The sequence below is a fragment of the Indicator indicator genome, chromosome 24, assembly GCF_027791375.1.
Source record: "Indicator indicator isolate 239-I01 chromosome 24, UM_Iind_1.1, whole genome shotgun sequence".
Taxonomy (NCBI): domain Eukaryota; kingdom Metazoa; phylum Chordata; class Aves; order Piciformes; family Indicatoridae; genus Indicator; species Indicator indicator.
This window is the reverse complement of record NC_072033.1, coordinates 13,296,248-13,318,081: the sequence shown is the minus strand read 5'-3', so window position 1 is coordinate 13,318,081 and position 21,834 is coordinate 13,296,248. Positions and strand designations below refer to the sequence as shown.

The 21,834-nt window shown below is 44.0% G+C and overlaps 1 protein-coding gene across 1 annotated transcript in view; it reads left to right on the top strand.

Moving 5' to 3' along the window:
* STK4 (serine/threonine kinase 4) overlaps positions 1–21,834 on the top strand; it is a 46,860-nt gene that overhangs the window by 15,565 nt on the left and 9,461 nt on the right. Inside the window, exon 10 of the mRNA XM_054391795.1 lies at positions 11,986–12,143. Coding sequence (XP_054247770.1) covers positions 11,986–12,143 — 158 coding nt within the window. The remainder of the gene's footprint in view (positions 1–11,985; positions 12,144–21,834) is intronic.

Sequence of the window (21,834 nt, the reverse complement as noted above, 5' to 3'; positions counted from 1 at the left end):
CATCACCAATTTTAGTGCATGTCTACACATGGACACGTAACACTGCATCTTTGTTTAGTGTTGGCTGGGGTTTTGTTTAAACTAATTAAAGTAGAGATTGCTTGCTGGCACACAAAGCATGGGAGAAAATATATTATCAAATGAAAACCAGCCAGAAGACGTCAGAAACGTTCACCGCTGCTGTGATCTCGGTTGGGATGCGCATGCAGCAAGACCGACAGAAACTGGAGACTGAAAGACACCAAATCAATCATCACCCCAGCACAACTGGATTTCTTTTCCTCAATCTGGGCACTTAACAGCAGTGGTATCTTTCCAAAGATGATCTGCTATTAATTCACTTCTATATCTTCAAGAGTTTGATAACAGGCAGCCAAAGACAGAAATCGATCACTGCTATTTGCAGAAGCAGCTTCTGCTGAAAGATGACACAGCACTAAATGAGTCTGTGCCAAAAGCATTTAACTTCCTGGGTTTATAGGGTTAGACTGAAATATGAACATCTGACAGAAAGTGAGATCACAGCTGTGGCAAAGAAGAGCCTTTCATGAGAAGGTCACCCTGCAGGGATGAGAAAGGCTTCACCATGCATTGATCCTGGAACCGGGAGGGCTGCTTATAAGGATGAGCCATGAGAGCTCCCTGGAGCCATGAGCAGGCTCCCATTTCCATATGCAGTCATCTTTGAGGAGCTGTATTAATTACACAAATGGAACACCACAGCTCTGTTGGAGCTGGTGCAGCTGACTGCAGAAGTGCAGGTCTGTGTTAGCTGCACAGAACCACAGGCACTGTGAGGACCAGACCTGCTCGTTGTTCTGCCTGCTGTGTGGTGAAGAGCAAAGTCCTCCATGGAACACTTACAAGCACTGCTGGCCATAAAGCCATGGTTAGAAGAGTGTAAGAACATCAGTATTGTGTGTGAGAACAGAAAAAAATGTGGAATTGGTGGTCTCAAAGGTAGAGAATGCTGTAAATTGTGAGCAACAAACATCCTCCTAGATTCTAATTTTACAGGAGCACCACAGTAAGCTCACTGCTGATTTCAGTACCAGCGTTACTCTCAGCACTGGAAAGCAAAGTCCAACTGGGCGTGGTACCATGCCAGCTGCAGCAGTCCCTGCCCAAAGCATAAACAGCCCAGACAAGCCTAAAGACAACTGACACAGACAAGGAGGGCACTGCAAGAAGCCAGCGAGGCCACACCAGCAACAGGCAGTGGCCTCAGCATCCTGGATCCTCTCCTCTGCCTGGCCACAGCAAGGGCAGGGTTTTAAGGAAAAACCTAAACAGCTGTATGCTTCCTCCATAGAAATGTGACCTGAGGGAATGGAAGAGGTCAGCATGGCTGACTGCAGCATACAGACCTCCTTACATCGAGCAAAAGCTGACAGAGAAAATGAGGATAATCTTCAATCTGTTTGCATTTCCGTGTGATGCTGCAGAGAAAGTAGAGTGATAAAGAAACAGTCAGTTAAACCAGAAAGAGCTTTACTTTTCTTTCCAGCAGCGAAGAATATCCGTGAAAGCAGATCACCCAGAGTCATCTAGTCCTGGGAATAAAAGGACTCATTTTGTTGTTTTTTGTCAAATTAGTTCTCACAACTGAAAAATCTCAGAAGCCTGTCACCTTTAAGGAAGCCTTCAAAAGGAAAGGGAGAGTTACACAGAGCTCTTCTGTCTGAGCAAGCTTGCCAAGTAATGAAACCAAAATTTCTTCTTTTCTCAAAAATTATTCTTCCCTACTCAAACTCGAGATCAGAAGAATCCTTGTTTAATTATTCTTTCCTATCATAAGATAACCTGAGGAACAGTGCACATTCTCTCCAGATCAGTTTATACTTAAAACATCTACTCCTGAAGCCATGGTGAGAATCTTCCTGCCTTATATCACAAAAATTGGAGCTAGAGTCATGGCTGGGAACAGTCAGGGGATGATGCTATAAACTCATCTACAAAGGGTAACACAGATCAACAAGGGAGAGATCAGTTGCTAACTAGCAACATCAAACTAAACCATGATAGGTGGTACTTATGCTTGTCAGCAGTGCAGGAAGCTGCAGTCTGCAGAAAGACAACTGGCCTCAGCTCTGGAGAATGCTTGTGTTAGGAGATTGAGGTGTCAGAAGCAAAAAGGCCAAGAATTAGTAAGTTGGCTTGTGCTAGGGAAGTTTCACAGACACCATACACAGAGCCCATAAAGACACAGCCCAGAGAGCAGGAGCTCCAGACAGCCCTGCAGGAGTGCATTGAAGAGCACTGATGGTAGCTTTAAAGGAGGTAGAGCTATCCTGATCCTTTGGTCAGATGGAACACCAGCAAGGATCCCCTGGGACAAGCAGCAGTCTTCTGCTCTCGGATACAAGGACTAAATAGTCCCTTTCACAGCAGGATCAAGGCCTGTCATGAGGCAAGTGACTTGCTTTGTCCTTGCAGGTGTCAGACTTGTTCTGGAGTTACAAACTCTCTCATCTCCAGCCTGAAGTTTTTGGGCAGCAAGTGCCTATGTGCTTGCTCTTGAGCATGCCTCAGCACCTTAGTATTCAAACCATCCTCCTCCACAGTGTGCACGCATTTTTAATTGCAATTGTTCAGGAGGTCTCATATCCAACCTCATTTTTCATTTCAGTGGTCTGAGGAAGCATATATCTTCCACTGACTTCCCAGGTAAAAGGCTTAGCCCCCAATAGTCTCAGGAAAATTCTGTCTGCTTTAGACTAAGTTATGGAACTTTAAGGCTTACAATGCACACACGTTTAGGATGCACAGAACAGTGCCTGATGGTTATGTGCAGGCAACACTTCATTAATATTAAATTCCAAATGGAATTGCAGTTTTGTTTGCTTCAGGCTATTTCTTGAAGATCGCAGATAAACTTTAGCAGCTGGACAGCATAATTTGTACAGAACTGAGTCATTTTAAGCAGCAAAGAAGAGAGATTCCAGTTTATTCAACCAGAGCAAAAAGTGCTCCATCATTAATGAACTCACTCCTTGGCAACACAGGCTGAGATTTCCTCACATTGAAAGTCAGCCTCATATCACTTCATGTCTATTGAAGCTTATGAGGACAAGTCTTCCCATAATAATGGCCTATCTCAAACTAAATCAAAGCAGAACATTATCTGACAGGTCTTGCTGTTAAGAAGGTGATCCTAAATGACCATAAAAATCAGCATTAGGTATCCTACCTAATCTCTTTTAATTAATATAAGACATCTAAGGAAAAGAGTACCGACAGTCGCCCAGTGCCATGGTGCAGAAAGAGAGGAAAGTCCTGAAGGAGAAAGAGGAGAAAGTCTCCTGAAAGAGGAGAACGTTCTCACAGTAATTAAAGTTATTTAAGACCAGGTTACCTCCTTTTGGATCTTTTCTACATAAAAACTCAGAAAATATTATACATAGTAGATTTCTTCTGCCATCACAGATTTCCAGTGGACACCTCACATCTTCCACCTTGTTAGCTTTCATTGCTAATTTAGTCCAGCAACCACACTACATCACACAGGCAGCAAGATGAGAAAGTGCATCAATAACATTTCTTATCTTACATCATCTGGCTCAGGTTCTGATGAACCTTAATGAGGAACAATCTCATCAACAGGGATGAAGCCTTCAGATCTAGCACATGGTGGGCAGCAGCTCAGGCTCCCTCCCCAAATGATTTATAACCAAGGAAGCATTTGCTACCACCTTTTCTATTCAAAACCCAAAACCTCATTTGCTTATCTAGGGTGAACAGAAAACAGCATAGTAATGAACACTTTTTTTTTCCCCTGAAGCTTGAAAATCTGCTGGTAAAAAGTTAGTTTGGTTATAAACTTCTGCAATTAAGGAATTCAAAGTTTATAGGTTTTTCCTTATTCCTGAAATATAATAATCCTGAAAGCTTCCTCCAGGGTTTGTTTTGATCCAGTCAGAAGTGAGTTTATTCTTAGAAGAGACAGGTTTGCAAATATATGCATGTGTATGGGACAGGGACGTACTTAACTCTGTGGTTTACTGCAGCTCTGCCTCTTGGTTGAGTCTCCTGAACCATACTGCTTCCTGTATGCTGTTCAGGGCTTGGGCAGTCACACTTCTCACCTTCCTCAAGGCAACACTTCTGTCAAAAAAAACCCCATGCCCCTGCTTTCTGTCCCTCACCGTCACGAATGCAGGAGCTTATGATAAGGTGTTGGGAACAGCAAAAACAGCTGTGGTAAACACAGACATCTTTCTCCAGTGTCAGTGTTTCTGCAAATATTAATATTAATATACAATTAATTTTGGCTTGGTTAAAGCTTTGTCAAATGCTCGGAACAATCAGAGGCAGTCAAGCATCCAACTAGGATCCCAGATTTAACTCTTCATGCATCATGTGCATAGCCACTACTCCCAACTCCTAGCATACTGCAGAGAGGTCCAGTGTTCAAACAAAGCCCTCAGCAAAAAACTCACAATGAAGTAAAGAAGGCTCTGAGGTGACCTTCTTGTAGCCTTCCAGTATCTGAAGGGGGCCTACAAGAAAGCTGGGGAGGGGTTTTTTGGGATATCAGGTAGTGACAGGACTGGGGGAATGGGATAAAGCTGGAAGTGGGGAGATTCAGACTGGATGTAAGGAAGAAGTTCTTCCCCATGAGAGTGGTGAGAGCCTGGAATGGGTTGTCCAGGGAGGTGGTTGAGGCCCCATCCCTGGAGGTGTTTGCAGCCAGGCTGGATGAGGCTCTGGCCAGCCTGATCTAGTGTGAGGTGTCCCTGCCCATGGCAGGGAGGTTGGAACTGGCTGATCCTTGTGGTCCCTTCCAACCCTGACTGATTCTATGATTCTAAGTGACAGTGTGTACAACTCCTCCCATGGCTCAAAAATCCTGTCTGCCAGGCTGCACAGCTTGATTTCCTTAAACTGTGCTGGCTGATCTTTGTCAAGTTTGTCAAGAAGTCTGCTAGGAAGAGAAAAGTCAAAAGTAATGCAGCTGGAAGGCTAGGAAGAAAAAAGCCAAAAGTAATGCAGCTGGAAGTTATCTGTGAAGATTTGGCTGTACAATTCTGCTACAGTTCACGAAGAATTTCATCACTGTAGGTGTTTCTATAAACAGTGTGGTGTTTAAATGCATAAAGCCAAGAGTGTTTTATGGTCCAGTTATGCCTAAATGGATCAATTTATTTTAAACACAGAACTGTACCACTGGACATTAATAACACTAAGTAGTGGGAAGCTGCTATGAAAAGCTCTTGTCTGCAGAGCAAAGCAGAAGCAAAACACAGCCAATATTTTTGACATAGCTGTGACATAAATCCTGACAAGATGTGGAGCTGTTCTCTACAGTACCTGCATCAGCTATTTGGACAATGGGCGTCTGATACCACACCAGTCACAGCTACCTCATTTTGTACCAGTAATACTTTATTCAGTTATAAACCTCTTGCCATCCATATTCGTTCTTCTGGTCACATTACAGCTTTTATGGTCATTGCATTAGATGACAAATCACAGGTTAATTAGCAGGGAAGAAAAGTTTCCTGAGTCTTGGCAGTAGCACTTCTCTGATTTAGGTTTAAGCGTTGCCCACTGGCTGTCTCACAAAGCCACCAAGACTAACGAGCTTACTCTGAATCATTTTTCTAATAGGAAATTGCCAAGTTTGCATCTTAGCTCATTTAATTTGCTGATGAAACCCAATCTGCCCTCAAAAGGGGAAATAGCTTTTGAAAAAGGGCACAGCCATGCTTAGCAGTGTAGGCATGGGAAAAGTGTAATGAAACCCAAGCCATCCCTAACTGCATTATAAGAAAAAAAGCCTAGAATTTCTTATTTTAAACATTCATAAACTATTAATACAATGTGCAGGTAAGACTTCTTATCCAGGCAAAGGCAACAGGAAGAAAGGCAACAAGAAAAAATGCAGGGCAACAGATGTATCTTTTATTTCTAGTATGGGTGAACTGACTGATGTACTCCAGTTTATACCTTCCATTTTTGTATAATTAGTTTTAGGCTTTAGATCAAAAACGCATATTTTAACCTCAAAATATTTCAAAACACTTTCCTAAAATTGTAATTATTTACCAATAGTGCAGACTAGAATCTTGCCTAATGTAGGAAGTAGGAAGTGCTGTGCAATAATGCAATATTCTGACAATTTCCTGTCAATTCCCTCTGAAAGATGCAGGGCAGAAGGGAGGTGGGTGAGGTGGCAATGGGCAGGGCTGCACATGGGGGACACATCACCCTGATGGCACAATGCCATCACCTGGCAACAGCAGCACAGCAGTGACAGTGCCCCGGGGCACTATAAAAGGGAGCATCCTCTTGTGTCTGGTGCCAGACCCTGGCCTGGGAGCAGCCCAGAGACATCCCAGAGGAGGCCCTTGAGGAGCCAGTGGAATTAGTTGGTGAGGGCTGAGGGAGGAAGACCAGAAGCTAGACTTAAGCTGCAGAATACGAGAAGAACCACCAATTTCTGGAGGTGCCTGAGGGAATCAGGATTTTTCAGCTTTGAGGAGCACTGCAGAGCATCCCTTCTGGAGCCAGTAGTTGTAAGAAATGAGATACAGAGATGTTGCCAGGGTATCCAGTGCTTTGGAACACCTATTGGTGTCCTGCCAGGCACAGGAAAAGATGCCTGCCTGCAAGGATGATCAGGCCAGGGGCATTTGACCACTCTCAGAATGCCCTGAGATGGCTCCAGGGTGAGGGAGAATAGGGCTTGAGCATCTCTTGGGAGGTGTGCCCAGCCTATGGGAGGAGGAAGCAGGTCTTGCTCACATGCTCAGGGAGTAGCCGATCGCCAGTGCTGGGGTCAGGAAGGAATTTTTTCCCCCGGGGCGGATTGGCACTGGTCCCCGGGGGTTTTTTGCCTTCCTCTGCAGCATTGAGCATGACCACTTGTCAAGGCTCCTCTGGTCCCTTTTGGCTGGGTTACTGCCTGCTGCTCATGCACCACGAAGATGGCCTCTCATGCCCTGCAGCTGGGGGGAGGAAGGCTTTTTTTCCCCTGAGTGGGCTAGGAAATGCCTATGGGTTTTTTTGCCTTCCTCTGCAGCACTGAGCGCGGCTCCTTGCCAGGTCTCCTTTGAGCCATTCTGGCCAGGTGCCTGCTGCTTGTGCTTCCATGAAGGTGGCCTCTCGTGCCCCGCATCCGGGGGGAGGAAAATTTCTATACTCCCAGGACGGGGAAGCTTCTTGGGTTCCCCGGGAGCTGCTTCCTTTCCTCTGTAGCATCGAGCACATCCCCTTCTCAGGCCTCCTCTGGTCCCTTTTTGGCTAGGTTCATGCTGCTGCTCATGCACCACAGAGATGACCTCTCGGGCCCCGCATCCGGGGAGAGGAAACTTTCTAGACTCCTAGGACGGGGAAGCTTCTTGGGTTCCCCTGGAGCTGCTTCTTTTCCTCTGTAGCATTGGGCACAGCCCCTTGTCAGCGCTCCCTCGGGCCCTTTTGGCTCGGTTCTTTGCTGCTGCTGCTGCTCATGCACCATGGAGATGGCCTCTCGTGCCCCGCATCCGGGAGGAGGAAGCTTTCTATGCTCCTAGGATGGGGAAGCTCCTTGGGTTCCCCTGGAGTTGCTTTCTTTCCTCTGTAGCATTGAGCACAGGTCTTTGTCAGGGCTTCTCGGGGCCCTTTTGGCTCGGTTCTTCCTGCTCCATGCACCACAGAGATGACCTCTCGGGCCCCGCATCCGGGGAGAGGAAACTTTCTAGACTCCTAGGACGGGGAAGCTTCTTGGGTTCCCCTGGAGCTGCTTCTTTTCCTCTGTAGCACTGAGCACAGCCCCTTGTCAGCGCTCCCTCGGGCCCTTTTGGTTCGGTTCTTTGCTGCTGCTGCTGCTCATGCACCATGGAGATGGCCTCTCGTGCCCCGCATCCGGGGGGAGGAAGCTTTCTATGCTCCTAGGATGGGGAAGCTCCTTGGGTTCCCCTGGAGTTGCTTCCTTTCCTCTGTAGCATCGAGCACAAGTCTTTGTCAGGGCCTTTCTCTGCCCTTTTGGCTCAGTTGCTGCTCCTGCTCTTGCACCTCCAAGCCCAGGCAACCTCGAGCCCAGGCATGAAATATGAAACAGGTTGAGGAAAACAAAAATAAAATCCTCTTTCCACTTGTAACTTTTGTGTTGTGTGTCCTTGAAAGATTTTGGAGCTGAACACCCTGACATTTCAGGCAAATGGCAATCTTACTGTTGCCTGATTCATGGTGAGTGCAGGGAGTGGAATGGAGTGATGAACTCTGACACAGGTTCCAGGGGCTCCATCCAGGAGAGCAGCCCTCTGCACTTAGGAACATTTCTAAGAGACTCCCCAGTCTGGGGGAGCCATCAGACTACTACCCGCTGCTGGAATCAGCAGTTCCCTGGACGCCCAGCCTCATGAACTAGGAGTCAGGGAGGGGAATCAGAATGAGGTCATCACAATAAATGAGGGAGTGGTGAGTTATCTGCTACACCACTTAGACACACACAAGTCTGTGGGGCTGGATGGGCTACACCTGAGGGAGTTGGCAGATGTGCTCGCCAAGCCACTTTCCATTATTTACCTGAAGTCCTGGCTAACTGGGGAGGTGGCAATGGGCTGGAGGGTAGCAAATGTAACACCTGTCTCCAAGAAAGGAAGAAAGGAGGATCTGGGCATCTCTAGACCTGTCAAACTGCCTGGCAGAAAGGGACTTGGGGGTTCTAATGCACAAGCAGCTGAATATGATCAAGTAGTGTGCTCAGGCAGCCAAGAAAGCCAATGGCATCCTGGCTTGGATTAGAAATGCTCTGCCCAGCAGGAGTAGGGAGGTGATTGTCCCCTTGTACTCCATGCTGGTGAGGCCACACCTCAAGTATTGTATTCAGTTTGGGGCACCTCAGTACCAGAGAGATGTGGAGGTACTGGAGCCAGTGCAGAGGAGGGCAAGGGAGCTGTGGAAGGGCCTGGAGAATAAATGTTATGTAGAGCAACTGAAGGAGCTGGAGCTGCTTAGTTTGAAAAAGAAGAGGCTGAGGGGAGACCTCATTGCTCTCTACAACTACCTGAAAGGACATTGTGGAGAGACTGTTCCTCATCTCTTCTCACAGGTAATTAGTGATAGAACAAGAGTGAATGGCCTCAAGCTGCAACTGGGTAGGTTTAAACTGGACATTAGGAAGAACTTTTTTCACAGAAAGAGTGGTCAGGCATTGGAATGTGCTGTCCAGGGAGGTGGTTGGGTCACCAACCCTGGATGTGTTTAAAAGCCATTTGAATGTGGTGCTTGAGGATATGTTTTAGGGGTGAACCTTGTAGAGTAGGGTTATCGGTTGGACTTGGTGATCCCAAGGGTCTTTTCCAACCTAAATGTTTCTGTGATTCTGTGAGTAGTTTCTGGTCTGCCTCTGCACCAGACACTCTCCTGAAACGTGTGCTGCATTGACAAGAACCACACATCCACACCCACAATTCTTTTATTATCTCCAGATCCCTCATTCATCTTGACCCAAAATCCAGACAGCCCACCTCAGGCCACTGTTGGCAGCTCTACGTTCTCCCAATGCCCTTTTTTTTGGTACTTGAACAAGCCAGAGACACTTCAACATAGAAAATACGACAGATTACAATATTAGACAAACTAGATCCTGTTTCACTTGGATCTGATCATATTGCAGTGTCCCAAGGAAAGCAATATATTTATCTGCTTTATTATAAAATTATGTTCCACTCTTTAAATCAAAGAGACAAACTCATGCCAAGTTCCCACTACCTAAAAGCCTGCAGCAAATAAAGCATAAAAAGGAAAAGAAAGAGTAAAAATGCTGCACTGCTTACTAGCACTATATATTCTCACCAAAAAGAACTATTTCAGACATAGTAACAGTTCAAAAAATTATTCTAGCTCTCAAGCACAATGGAAATTGTGGCTAAGCAGGCTCAAGGAAAAGGACTTGTGGCTGTCAGTTCATGATAAACTCAGCATGAACTGACAGTGGATGCTGGCAACCCAGAAGGCAACCACATGCTAGGCTCCATCAAAATAAGTGTGACCAGCAGGACAGGGAAGGGACTCTGTCCTGTGCTCTGGTGAGACCCCACTGGGAGCATTATGCCCAGTTCTGATGCCCCAAGCATAAGAGGGACATGAAACTGCTGGAAATGGTCCAGAGGCAGCCAGAAAGATGATCAGGGTACTGGAGAATCTCCCCTATGGGGACAGGCTGAGAGAGTTGGGGCTGTTCAGCCTGAAGAAGAGAAGGCTCCAGGGAGACCTTAGAGCAGCTTTCCAGTACCTTAAGGGGGCCTACAAGAAAGCTGGGAAGGGACTTTTTACAAGGGCTTGTCATGACAAGACAAGAGGGAATGGATTGAAGCTTGAGGAGGGGAGATTAGGAAGAAATTCTCTGCAGTGAGGGTGGTGAGACACTGGAACAGGTTGCAGGGAGGTTGTGGATGACCCTCCCTGGAGGTGTTCAGGGCCAGCTTGGATGAGGCCTTGAGCAACCTGGGCTAGTTGGAGATGTCCCTGCCCATGGCAGGGCTGTTGGAACTGGATGATCTTTAAGGTCCCTTCCAACCAAAACCATTCTGTGAATCTATGAAATGCCTTTTGATAATTCAGTGATGCTACAGCAGGCTGTTGTTCAGTAGTTGTAGTTAGTAATTTCCAGATAGTCTGTTTTACCCCAAACTGCAAGATGTAGGAAAATGAGCATGATTATTTTAAGGGACGCTCTGAATTCAGCTCTAGTGTGAGCAAACAAACTTTTAACAAAACAAACAAACCAAAAAAAACCCAACAAAAAACCCCTGACTAAGCCAGCGCTGTTTTAGTCTCCTGCACTGCAAACAATTGTTGTCAAGACATAGAGTAGAAGCTTGATTTAAATTTTCTTCTTTTCCTTGGGAAGCCTGAATTACTGAGCCCTGGGCTGGCTGTCAGTAAGCTGTGTGTAGATCAGTCCTGGTTGTTACAAATTCCTCTGTTTCTCCAAAATGTGCTGGCGTTAAGCACTGCCTTGATTTGCCACTACAGCTCACGTCCTGCTTCAGACAGGCTGGGCTGCAGCAGAGTATGAAGGGGGTGTTTGCTTCCTCCTAGATAAATGTTTTATCACTTAGCAGTAATTGGATTGCTGTTGTATTGCAGTGATTATTCCCAGCAGCACATCTCTTCTGTGCTTCATGGATGTGTTCCCTGCCTGACCTTCACACAGCCTGTCTGAAGGTGTCTTTCTTGATCCGATTCTGTACAGTGAGGTTTTTTTGGGTGTGGTTTGGGTTTGTTGTGGGTTTTTTGTTTTGTTTTTTTAAAAAAGGGGAACTACTGCCAGGGGTAGAATAAATTGTCTTTGCTCCAGTGGTTGTGGTGCAAAAATGTAAGCATTCAGTTCATGCTTGAGCTTTTAGCTGACCCTGGAGAGGCAGTGCCGTGCAGGGCTTTGCAAAATGTGTGGTGACATTTCGAGCTGTGTGGAGACACAGGTCTCTTGCTATCAGAACCCAACCACCCTGCCAGCAGTTCTCATATTTTGCAGAAATTTCTTCTGTATTTAACATGTCTGCAGACAAATAGCTTCCTAAAGTACCTCATAGCTGACCAAGGAATTGATATACTTGTCTGAGGATGAGACATTATCTGCCAAGGGAGTTCTGGATATCTGGATGGCAATTTCATGGAACTTTGTGTATTTTGCAGTGCATGTAACCTGGCTGGGGTGACAAAACCCCCACCTTTCTAGTTGGTAGCAGTTTAGTTCTTCAGTGCCTTAAGCTTGGTTCCCTGGTGTCGTTCCTTGATGGGTGGGTTGCAAGCCCTCCAGCATTGTAATCCACTTGTATGGTGGACTTAAAGCTTCTCTTCTGCAGTTTTCTCACTGTACAGTCAGTTTTATGATCAAAAAGCTGCAGAAAAGTAGTACTTTAGCAGTGCTACATGGTTTAGTCTGTGCTAAGTAAAAAAAAGGAAATCCCTCTGGGGTGTAATGTAAGGCTGTGTAACTGAAAGGATATTTTTCAAAATAACTGGTTTTTGGGGTTTTTTGTTTTTTATTTCCAGGGAGGGATGAAACGATGCAGCCAGCCAGACCATCGTTCCTTGAATATTTTGAGCAGAAAGAGAAGGAGAATCAAATCAGTACCTTTGGGAAGAATGTGTCTGGCCAGACAAAAAATTCATCTGATTGGAAAGTACCACAGGATGGAGACTACGAATTTGTAAGTCTATACTTTGAAATTCAATCAGTGTGACAATCTTTAAGAGTTTTAGACAAAGCTGCTATAAGATTACTCTGTTTTGACAGACTAATGGAAATTTGAGAAGATTCTAATTGCTAATGCATTTGGAATGGGGCATTTTGGAAAACTCACTTTCTGTAGTTGTAACCAGCCATCATCTGCATACTTCTGTTTAAAAGTAAAAGAATGAACAAAAAAAAAAGCCTGAGGATGGGAAGGTACAAGCTGCCTGTGTATCACAGGGTCTGGGCCAAAGACATAATCTCAGTCAAGTCAGATACTTCATTTATCTCATTCACCTTACATGCTGCAACTTAATTTAATGATAAACAATTAATTTTCAATGTGTGGTGTTTCCCAGGGGAGATGGGTTGGTTTGGACTATCTTAGAAGTCTTTTGTAGTCTGCAGAAGATGGCCCAAGGGGAAACTTGCTGTAATTATTTTACTTTCTAAATTGGTTGATAACAAGTTTAGCAATTACCCTTATTTCCCCTGCATAAAATGAATTCCACCCTGCACACTGGGAGCTGTGGGAGCTTTAGGTGCAGGCTACACCCCTGGAGCTGCACAGGCAGCAGAAGGCATGAGGAAAGGTCAGTGCCATGCCAGCAAACAGGACCTGCCAGTATTTTTAGAGTGTGCAGTGCAAGGGTTTGCCACACATGTGACCCTGTTTACTGATTTCCATCAGGTTTGCCATGTGCATGGATTAGCAGTGTGCTGGAAGCAATAAAGGCAAGCAGTAAAAGCTAGCAATAACTTGGGCTTTGGGTCACCTTCATATAGTAATTTGTAGAAATTTTGTTTCCCAGCTCTACGTATTTCTTTGGTTCAGCTGTGGATGAATCTAGCAACCTACCTTGCATGCAGATTTTCTAGCAGAACTACTCTCTTTTCTGTAGAATTAAAAAAAAAGCAACTTGAAAGCAACCTTAATAAATACACCTGGGTACTTTTATAGTCCTTCTTTGAGGGTTAGGAGCAGTAACCTCACATTGTGTGACATATTCCAAGACTTAAAACTAGGTATTTGTCCCATTGGGCTAAATAGTGGATCCATTTGATGGCTGGCTGTGGTTAAAAGTCATGTTTATTAATGGTTTATTAATTGACATCATCAGTCCATTCAGTCCATTCATGGAGTTGGTGATATTGGAGTTTTTTCCCAACCTTAGTGATTCCACGATTCTATGCAATAAGCACTTTGGAATAAGAAAAAAATATGTTCCTTAAGTGTATCAAATACATCTGTCCTCAACCTGCCTGCAGCTAGGGCTTATTTCTGCAGTAGCAGAGTAGACAGCTTGGAGCAGACTTTGTGTATAGAATTTGCAGGATTTCAAGAAGAGATGAGATCAGGGAGATGCTGGGTGAGTTCTAGTTCCTCCTGGGCATTAAGGAATGATTGAAATATTATTGCTTTGTGCTACTGCAGGCTAGATAAATATGCCTTGTCTTGTCTTCTCTTCTGTAGTCCTCTCCCTGCTATGTGATTAGCACCTGGAGTCTCCCGTTTAAAAAAAAAAAAACAAAACAAAAAAGGCAATATTAAATTCCAGATGATATTTGCTCTTTTCCCTCATGGCAAAAGCATTGGACCTTTTCTTGAGTAACATTGTTCCTCTGAAGCAGGCAAATAAGACACTATTTATATCACAAAGGCAATGTCATGCTGGATAAGGGTTAGACTGAGTCAGCCCTATCCACTGCAGAGCTGGAGACTCCAGTCCTCCCAAGCATGATGCTCTGGCTGTGTCCTGGTTGTGGTCAGAGATGGCACAAACCCAGCACTGTATTTCAGCCTTGAAGTTCTCAGTTACTATTAACTGATTAGTCAATGCCTGCTGTTGTTCATAGAATAGAATAGAATAGAATAGAATAGAATAGAATAGAATAGAATAGAATAGAATAGAATAGAATAGAATAGAATAGAATAGAATAGAATAGAATAGAATAGAATAGAATAGAATCAAGAAGGTTGGAAGAGACCTCAAAGATCATTGAGTCCAACCTGTCACCCTAAACCTCATGCCTATCTAAACCATGGCACCAAGTGCCACGTCCAATCCCCTCTTGAACACCTCCAGGGATGGTGACTCCACCACCTCCCTGGGCAGCACATTCCAATGGCCAACCACTCTCTCTGTGAAGAACTTTCTCCTCACCTCCAGCCTAAACCTCCCCTGGCGCAGCTTGAGACTGTGTCCTCTTGTTCTGGTGCTGGTTCATGTTTATCCCCACTCATGTTTGAGCAAAGGATCTCCAAAGATTTCAGGCCAGTTTGATTACAAAGAATGTTTCCAAGAACATTATGAATTATATAACGTGGGGAGAAAATAATAACAATTATAGAGAAAAATTCTTGCTTTTAAGAAACCTGTAACAAACCATAACAGGAAAATGCTGCAGTGGTAGGCCAGTAATGGGCAGGCTGCATTGGATGCAGAATTCATAATTGCTGCAGTCAGAGCTCAAAATTTTTGTAGTTGAATTTAATTTTGCCAGTGAACATTAGTCACAGACTTGAATTAATAATGCTAGAAGATTTGTTTAGACAATGTCATACTTCTTTTTTTTTTCACTTTCATCTTTCAGTAGTACTGTAACATACAGCACAATTAATTGGGCAATGTTTCCTGCCCTTAGACACAACAAACTGCTTGCTTGTTCCTGTTTTAAAAGCCTTTTAACTGGTCTGAGCAGGTGAGTGTTCTACTACTACTTGTGACTAAACTGGAATCACTGAGGTGGTTTAGTTCTGGCCCTGTTTGAAGGGCCTCCAGTCTTGCCAAAGCTATTGTAGCACGTGTTGGTGGATCATCCAGTCATGAGTGTTGTGTGTTCTATCACTAATCCTTTTACTGACAGCCTATTTTGGTAGCAAATTAGCAGGTGCCAGACATTCATGGCTTATGGTAACTATGCCAATATTGAAACCTTTCCAATTTTATTTCATGAGTGTGGTTTCACTGGTGAGGGCCAGTGGCAGTGGAGTCCCTGTCAGTCTTGAATTTTACCATCGTGATCAGCTGCTGTTTTATTAATAACTTTAGAGTTAAGCTTACATTTTGCTGTAACTAATTCATATTTTTTTATATATCAGTGAATCTATGCAAATCAAGTACCCTCTGAGCTGGTTTTAGATGTGGAGTCAAACTGGACCTGAACTTCTAACAGATGCTAGAGCAAGAGGGCTGCAGGACATCAAATCTTGCCACAGGCTTTACACAAGGCGCTGAAGCCATTTGCTCCAAGGACTTTTTGATTCCAGCAGTTGTGTAGCTGCTGACAATTCCTGCCCTGTGTAAGGCAGTCCTACAAGAGCTTATATGGTGCAGACACTTTTAGATTGTCTTCAGCTGCTCCTGCTGTGTGTGCTTGGCTGGAAGCACATGAATTGATAGCTGAGCTTTTGAAGGAAAGCATTGTAATTCACCCCTAGGACCTCAATGGAGATCTGCAGCCATCAGCAGCAGTCATTTTCTGCTCTAGCAATCTGGGAAGGAAGCTGACATTCAGAAACAAGGTTTATATCTCTTTCCTAAGAAGTACCTTGCTTCCTTTGGGAAGACCTTGATTTGTTGCTCCTGAAGTTTTTGCAGGGTGAAAGAAGGAAGGATGAGCAGGAGGTATCAGTTGTCTCAGACTGGGGGGAAGAATGCAGGTGCTGATCAGCTGCTGCTTTTTTTCAGGGCTGCAGAGTTGGAGCCCTCAAGTGCAAACAGCTCTTGTCTTCACCTCATCTGCTAGACAGAGAGGGGCAGGGAAGGACAGGAGTTGGAGGAAGGACTGGGTTTGATCTCACTGCTACAGCTCTCTTTCCATTTACCAGCTGTCTAGCCTGATGCTTCCAAAGTTGTTGGGCACAGCTTGAAATGAGGCATCTTTATTTCAAAAGTGTCTGTGCACTGTTTACTGTGTTCTTTGGTTTTGTATAGAATCTCTTGCTCCACTGTTTCTCTTCTTTACCCTGACTCCTGCCAGGGAGCTGAATGTTCACCAAGCCAGTGGGACAAAGGAGTGAGCCATGGAAACATTTTTCCTGACTGTGATTGCAGTTCAGATAATAGAGAAAGCAATAGTCTGGCAAACTCTTGAAGCAGAACATCGAGAAAATACTTAAATTTTAATGAAGCCCAGTTTCTCCAAGTCTGTTCACATCTTTTGGAGTTCTTGAGTTTCTGCACTGCAAGGGCTGGTATCACTGCTGCAGCCTCCTTTGAGTAATTTTGAATAACTTTGAGTAATTTTGGTTTCCTATCCTATACTTGATAGGAAACCATGATAATTCTTGTGTCTTCTAGCCAGAACTTTTAACAGCTGCTACTTAGATCTTTTCATTTACATTATAGCTGTAAGAAAAAAAGCAAGCCTTGCTCTTACCTGAGCACAGAAATAATTATTTTTCTTGAAGCAGTAAAGAAAAATACCATTTTCTGAGCACTGGTAATGGTTTCTTGTGCTGCTCTCATCTGAGATATACTGGATTTTATGAACATCCTCATTTCTAAGCCTTTACTTAGTAGTTTGAAGCATTATATTGGAAACAGAGATTTAAAAATAAATAAGTAAAGCCACTTTACCAACAGAGAAGGGCAGTGTGTTAGTCTAACAGTGTCTCCATCTTGTTCAGTTGGACAAATGGCTGTTGGTTTGCAGGAAAATCACAAATGTGAATCCTTTTCCTTTTAGTTAGACAAATGAGGGATTGGCGTAATAGGAAGAGACTGAAGTTCTTACTGAAGAGTTTTTAGAAAGTTTCATCCCTTCAAAGCAAGTCAGATCACATTAGGATCATACTGGTGACAGACACCAGCCTGATGGTTCCTGCAGATCAGTCTGCTTACACATACCAGGTGTGGTCTGAGTGGTGAGAATGCCAGCCACGATGGATTGCTGCATGCTGGAGTCCAAACCAGGGACATGCCATGGCTGATACACACTGCAGCTCTGCATGCAGCTCGGCCCTGCCAGGATCCTGCAGAAGCTGCATCTGATATCTCACTGTGCACAGTGCTATGGCTCTTGCATTGCCATCCTGCTTCCCCTACACCGCTGCAGAACAACTACAGTTAAAAATGAGCATGGCTCAGCACAGTGTATTTCTACTCCCAGCTCAGGGCTGTGGTGAAGAATGGCTGCATGCTGGAACCATCTGTTTCTTTCATTGGAAGTGATTTATAAGGAGGAACTGTTGGCGGGCAGGTGATTTATTGCTTATCAATAACAGTAAACACACACTGTTTTACAATGACCAAAGCCTCTAATTTATAGTATTCTGTCTGTGAAGGTGTCATTTGTCTTGTGAACAGCTTGTTGTCTACAGTACCTGGAACATTCAATGTCTTCTGGTTTCTCTTGAACATTCATTTGGCTAGCATTTATTAGCAGTCTAACAGCGACACTTTAAAAGCTTTGCTGCCTTTTTGTCCTTCTAAAAGTTTGATCGATTCAAAACTTTGGAGCATTTTCTGTACAGTTGCAGGCTTGAAAATGATGACAGGCAAAATAATTACCCCTTGTTTTGTTGGCAGTGGTTTTGGGGTCTTTTCTAGCAGTAGGAAGAAAGCATGATGAGGAGACCTGGGTAAGGCAGGTGATAGAGTAAAAGAGCCTGCATTACGTGGGTAAGCTGCTGTTGGGTGACTTTTTTCAGCCAATCATTTTGCAGTGTTTCCTGACTCTGCTGTGATCTTCCCAGCTTTATCTTCTTTTTACTTCTGTCTTCTTAAGCAGCTTGGTAAAGGTGTCAGATGCAGGGCTCTACAGTAATCTTTCTGTTCTTCCTTTTTCCCACCCAAATTACTCGAGTGAATAATCTGAGCTGGTTGCTAAGACTCCAGAAAGTCTATCCACTCAGATAGGAGCAAAAAAACCTTCACTGGAGTCTGCACATTTGCAGGTCATTTAAAGGGATTATTCCAGAATCAAACGATACTGAGACTTGTATTGAGTTACTGTGAAAGCTGCAATACATCCTTTCTTTTCCAAGAGAGAAAGTTATTCTGACCTTAGTGTGATGAAGATGGATTGTTCCAGAAATGCATTTGGATGCATGTAGTTTTGCCTAGAAGAAAAAAGAAATGTTTGGTTAAAGTGGAGCTCGTTTCAATCACATATTTTTCTGAGACTAAAATGAACACTTAGACTGAATCTTCAGGGATTTCTCTGTCCAAAAGTTTCTTCCCTTCATCTGTCATGAACTTCTGTTTTCCCAGAAGTAGCTGGAATAAAAAATACTTCTCAGGCACTGATTTCTTCCAATAATCTTACTTAGATTGTGAAGTGAACTTCTTAGCCAAGTCTCAGTTTGAGAGGTAAATCCAGCTCTGGGATGGCTGATAGATATCCCTGCCTAGGCCCTACAGCACTAGGGCAGGTTCCTAGTTGGGAAAGAAGTGAACTGCTTTGTGCTGTGCTGAACCAGCAGTAAAGCTTGCCTGCACTGGGGGAGCATTAGTCCCACAATTGCAGGGGATAGGGGGAACAAAACTCAAATAAAAGGACTGTTTTTAACTGGCAACAGCAAGCAGTCCAGAACAGACAACAGGCTGGGTGCAGAGTGGGTTGAGAGCAGCTCTGAAGAGACTTGGGTGTACTGATTGATGAGAAGCTCAGCAAGAGCTGGCAGTGTGCTCATGCAGCCCAGAAGGCAAGAGAGGAGATTCTGCCCCTGGACTCTGCTCTGGTGAGACTGCAGCCTGAATCCTGCATCCAGTTCTGGTGTCCCCAGCATATGAAGGACATATCTGTTGGAATGAGATCAGAGGAGGCCACAAAGATGATCTGAGGGCTGGAGCACCTCTTCTGTGAGGATAGGCTGAGGGAGCTGGGGTCATTCAGATTAGAGACTCTGAGGGGACCTTAGAGGTGCCTTCCAATACCTGAAGGGATCCTACAGGAAGGCTGCAGAGGGACTTTTCAGGAGGGTGTCTGGAGACAGGACAAGGGGGAATGGTTTGAAGCTGTGGGAGAGCAGGGTTAGACTGGATCTTAGAAAGAAGTACAAGAATGGTGAGACTGGAACAGGCTGCCCAGAGAGGTTGTAGATGGGGGTGTTCAAGGTCAGGTCGGAGGAGGCATTGAGCAGCTGAGTCTAGTGGAGAGTAGATGATCTCTGAGGTCCCTTTCAACCTAACTCATTCTATTATTCTAATGTCCACACCTGAAATCATGCTGCTATGGTACCTCTTGCTAATTGAGGAAGAAGTAAAATATGGTACCTAGATGTAATTTCACTGTGAAGTATGATTTATAAAAAGAGACAGGTTTTTGTGATGTTTTATTCATTTGTTTTAAATGTCACCTGTCTTGATTCATAACATTGATGTCCCCTGCGTGGATTTCCTTTTCCTTCAGCCATCTGCCAAGAACTGTTAATGTTCTGTTAATTGTGTTTCTTTCAAGCATTACCTTTCCAGCATATTTATTATGTTCTTCCCAGGAAATACTTTCCTACTTGTGACATCTTTATTAAGGGAAAATGGTTCATTTTGTCACTTTGTAATCAAACATACAGTCATTTTAAAAGTAAGCCCAGGAGCAGCTTGCTTATCTTTTTGATTGTTTGTTAAGTGATCTTGAATCTTCTGTACCATTTGCATGAGGAAGACAATCAGAAGCTTACTGCAAACCTCCCTGAGTTCATGGCTGTTTCAAACCACCATTGTGATTTGCAGCAAGCCCTGTGTGTGTAGATTTTAGAAACCTTTCCAACTTCCCTGTATAACAACCAGGGGAAAGCCCCAACAAAACAGAAGATTTTAAAGTTTGTTTGCAGTGTTTGAAATTGGAAATGGTAGTTCAGTGGCTTGACTCTTTGATCTGCTGCAGAAGAGAATAGATTTCTGCTGTCTTCCCCTTGGTAACAGGGTCATTGTTCACCACCTGCTTTCACTTTGGTGCACATTGACATTGATTGCAAAGCACTTACTGCCACAACTTGCTGTCAAAATCTCATCTTTGCTGTATTTTTGTATACAGCAGGCTTTCTGTGACATAAGGCTTTTAAATGCAACTTGTGGTGAGTGGGAAGTAGAATGAGTTGCTGTTGTTTATGTTGAATTGCTTAGGTCATAGCCCTTAATGGAGACTGAAGTAATGTAACCTGAAATCCACTTTTCCATGAGAGCGTTCAGACTTGTAAATTCAACATCCTGGTCTGTCTTGGAGGCCCCTTTCCTACCATAGCACTTAGTCAACTGAGGCATTGCTTGAAAGTTTTGTGGATGAACTAAGTAACTAACAGAACTTCATCCAGGCTCTTTGACTGTGGGATTTGTTCTACTGCTGCTGTATGTTTAAGGTCAGGCTGCAATGTGCATTTCTGCTTGGGAGGAAGGGAAGAGGAATTAATAATTGAAGGTGTGATGCTGGAAAAATGTCTGAGCATACTGAATTCTTCAGAAAACCTGTTTGAGCCTCGTTATGCCTTGAGATCTATTTCCAAGGCTGGGTGTGTTCCTGGCACAGCATCTCCCTTAAAGAGAGAACACTGTGGCTTAAATGACATTTGAAATGCTTCTAAAATCTCCTTGCAGCTCCTCTGTCAATATAAATGTTTGTAACAGGTAATGTAGCTTAAAAAGTCGAAGTGCATCCAGGCTTTTCTCATCTGTAGTAAAAAGGGCTCCTTCTGGGGACTCTGCATCAGGAACCTCTTGGAGGATGGAGAGTAAGGATAATAAGGGAAATGCCTCGGAAATCTCTGTAGCTCAGTATTTCTTCAGAAAGCTTTAAATTTTCTCTCCCATCTTCTTTGCTGTTGCTTCCTTTCCCTCAGAGAGCAGCATTGGACTGTGGGTTTGTGACACCAAGCCTCACTTTTGGATATAGCAGGTAGGGAACTGGTGTGGACTGCTGGGAAATAGACCAGACCTTCTGCAGCTCTCCTGGACCTGGAAATAAGTGGAGAGACTAAGACTTTTTGTTGAATAAAGGTTAATACTCTTAAGTGTTAAGATAGTTTAAAACATCTCTAGCCTAATACCGTCGATGATGTAGTCTAAAGCCTTTGAAAATGAAGCTGTCTTAAGCCTTCATTTTGCATTCAGATGTAAGTGTGAAGGCTTCAGATACTTTAATGATGCCAATATACCAGTAAGCAAATCTCTCAGTCTCTAGTAACAGAAGACTGTTCCCATACTGATCTAGTGTTAGCTAGCTGGTCTCCATGGAACATGCCAGTTCCATTTGTGTTCCATGACTTTAGTACACTGAGTGATGCTGTACCAAGATCCCTTCGCTTCAGGATACCCTTGCTCCAGGTATTCTCAATTTTACTTCTTCAGGACTTCTGCTTTGCTCAGGCTAAGTGATCCTGAATAAATCAATTAGTTGTTAATCCTCAGGTGAATGGAGTCCTTAGGAGCAAGGGAGAGAGGAGGAAAGGATATGTCAGACTGGAGGGAAATTCTGTTACAGACCCACACACCCTTCATGGTGGAACCTCAGATTTCTAGCAAAAAGGATTTGGTATAAAAGGATCAATGTTTTCTGACAAATTACTTTTCTTAAAAAAGGAGTTGAAAAAAAACCACAGTGTCCAACTGTGTACTTTATAGCTGATTTGTGCAGCTAGCCAGTGCTTCAAAGCTCAGTGACATGATTTATTTTACCATGTCCAGAGGTATTTTGGTATTCTTACTTAACAAAATTAAAGCAAAATC